This window comes from Nanorana parkeri, unplaced genomic scaffold, assembly GCF_000935625.1.
Source record: "Nanorana parkeri isolate BGI_ZX_2015 unplaced genomic scaffold, ASM93562v1 scaffold4536, whole genome shotgun sequence".
NCBI classification, from domain to species: domain Eukaryota; kingdom Metazoa; phylum Chordata; class Amphibia; order Anura; family Dicroglossidae; genus Nanorana; species Nanorana parkeri.
In genome coordinates this window covers 730-3,530 of record NW_017310798.1, presented here as the reverse complement: position 1 = coordinate 3,530, position 2,801 = coordinate 730, and the positions used below count along the sequence as shown (strand labels likewise).

The 2,801-nt window shown below is 55.2% G+C and overlaps 1 protein-coding gene across 1 annotated transcript; it reads left to right on the top strand.

The window, feature by feature from the left end:
- The first annotated feature begins 141 nt into the window (after positions 1 to 141).
- Positions 142 to 1,412, top strand: FOXL1 (forkhead box L1). Its single transcript, XM_018575728.1, has one exon. The coding sequence runs from the start codon at positions 219 to 221 to the stop codon at positions 1,404 to 1,406; it is 1,188 nt and encodes a 395-aa protein (XP_018431230.1). The 5' UTR covers positions 142 to 218; the 3' UTR covers positions 1,407 to 1,412.
- The last annotated feature ends 1,389 nt before the right edge of the window (positions 1,413 to 2,801 follow it).

The window sequence follows — 2,801 nt, the reverse complement described above, 5'->3', positions numbered from 1 at the left end:
CGACTGATTTTCATAGACAATTTATTTTCCAGCGCTAAGTCAACATAAAATAGCAAACTTACAACAATTATTGAACATTTCGGAGCTATGAGGAAGGGACACAAGCTGTGCGGATCTCACTCAGGCTGCGGCTGGGACCAGGCTCTGCTGAAGACACAGACCCCCGCTCTGCTTTTTCGGGGACGGCGGCGGAGCCCTTTCCCGGAGAGTTCCCGAGCATGAGCCGTCTGTACAGCGGCCACCTTCCTCCGCTGGGGGGTGAGGTGCCCCCCGCCGGGCCGCCTCTGGTCTACCTCTACGGGGCGGAGAGGACTTTGATGCCCACCCTGGGCTTTGCTTCCCCCGGCGTCCTCGCCAGGCAGGAGCCGCCTCAGAAGCCGCCGTACAGCTACATCGCCCTGATCGCCATGGCCATCGAGGATGCCCCCGACCGCAGGGTCACCCTGAACGGCATCTACCAGTTCATCATGGACCGCTTCCCCTTCTACCACGACAACAAGCAAGGCTGGCAGAACTCCATCAGGCACAACCTGTCCCTCAACGACTGCTTCGTCAAAGTGCCCAGGGAGAAGGGCAGACCCGGAAAGGGCAGCTACTGGACCCTGGACCCCAAGTGCCTGGACATGTTCGAGAACGGCAACTTCAGACGGAGGAAGAGGAAGTCCAAGCCTTCGCCGTGCCAGGACGGCAAGAGGCGCAAGGCGGAATGTGCGGAGAGACCCGGGGACGGACAACCTACCTACGAGAGGTCAGTTGCCAGTGGGCTGCATGGGGGAGCTCAGATGGAGGACAGTGACCCAGGTTGTCCCACAGAGGTCCTCTCCTCCTCTGAGGAGTATGGAAGCTTTGGAGAGCTGATAAAAGTTTGCAGCTCCCCAGATATGACCTCTGTCACTTTAATGAACAGTCCACAGACATCCGGATGTCCAGCTACCTCTCTCTTATCTGACAAGGGGACCTTATCTACAGCTCAGGATGAGACCAGAAGCGCCGGGATCTTCCAAGACAGCCCCCCCGCTGAGGAGGAGGACCCCAGGCAAGACCTGGGCCATGGCAGACACCTGGATGAAGATCCCAGCAGCAGGGTTCCGGGAGGAGCCGGCGGCGAAGAAGAGGGGGCCACCTCGAAACACCCCAAAAACTTCAGCATAGACAGCATTCTGAGCTCGCAAACCGCAAAAGGAGGCGGAGGGGCTTGGGGGCTGCCGGGGTTCTCCAAGGGGACTATGGAGTGTCTTCCAGGCACCTACAGATATCACCCCCTTTTCCAGAGCCCCGGTATGTGCCCCCTGTTTAATACCTCCGTCATGATTGACTCCCAGCTCCAGGGGAGGTTCTATCAGATTGGACTCCCAATCCTTTCCTATCTCCCCCTGGCTCTCTCAGAGTCGGCGCTGCCCAAGTAGACCAGCAAATGTGTGGGGGGAAGGGGGGTGGAAGAGCGTCACTGGCTCTCCAGCTGTTGTGAAACTACAAATCCCAGCTTGAAATCAAAGTTTTGACTCTTCAGCACTTGTCTTTAACGGGTCGCTAAATGCCCCTCTGTGGTTCTCCTTCCACGAGGCTTTGGGGGGCAACTACAAGTCCCAGCCGGTCCTCAGCAGCTGCAGAGTCTCCTCACTTGACAAACTGATATTTTCTTTAAAAACTTTTTTTGTGCAGTTTTTTGCCTTTTTTTTGTGACCATGTGACAACCCCCAACAGGCTCTGCGATTGCATTAAACAGAAAAAGTTGGCTAACCAGACAAAGTAACGCGTTTTGCCAAGTCTTTCAGCCCCTCGGATTGCCATGACGTCACCATGATCCATTCGCCCCCCACCCCCCCCTCCCGGGGGGGCGCGGCCATGTTGTATTATTCTGCGCAATGTTCAGAAGGTACCGTGCAGCTTCTATAGGCAACCGGACTTCTTCCTGCAGAAGTGTTGGAGTATTAAATATCGGGCACTCAACCCATCGCTGTGGCGCTGCTGCCGGTTACTCGGCAACGGCAGAAGGAGTTCAAAATGACAGAGACAAATTCCCTCCGGGTCCGGGGACGGCCGGGATCTGTAGCTCAGCAGCAGCCGGAGTGCCAAAACTTGCCAGATGCTGATTGTCGGCTTCATTCATAATTAAATGCTCTGCAGTGCTGCTGCCACTCAATCTATAGGATGCAACGCCGGCTGGGACTTGTAGTTCAGCAGCAATGAAAAAGTCTTTAGTGATTCTGCAGCACTATAAGCCAGGTGTTGTCCTAGAGTGGCTGAGACTTGTAGTCCCGCAGCAGCTGCCGCCAAAAGAGTCCGATTTCAGGCTGATTGACGTTCAGACGCGGACAGCTCCTCGGCCCCCCGTGGCACTACAACACCCAGCATGCTCTCTGCTTCTCAAAAGGCGCTTTACCATGCATTGCGCACTATGGAAGTGGCGGGAACCGAAGCGGCCGCATTGTAACGACGTACCTCCTACCACCCCGCAGGAAACGCTAATATACATTATTATTATTATTATTCGCATCGCACAGAAAAATCCGCATGAATATCTCCGGCCATGTGTCGAAAGTGCGAACTTATCGAGTTGTGGGACCGCATGACTTCCGGTTTCCTCACAACTACGAGGTTTGCACACAAAACATGTTGCGCACGAGCGCCATCCGCGGCATTGCCCGATAGACATAGAGCAACGCAATAAAGTAATAAAATGATGTAGGATGACGGTAAGCCGGCGCGTTCTTTATCTCAGGTGCCCCACTCAATATGGCCGCCGCTTGAGTGGGGCACCTGAGATAAAGAACGCGCCGGAAGTCATGCGGTCCCACAAC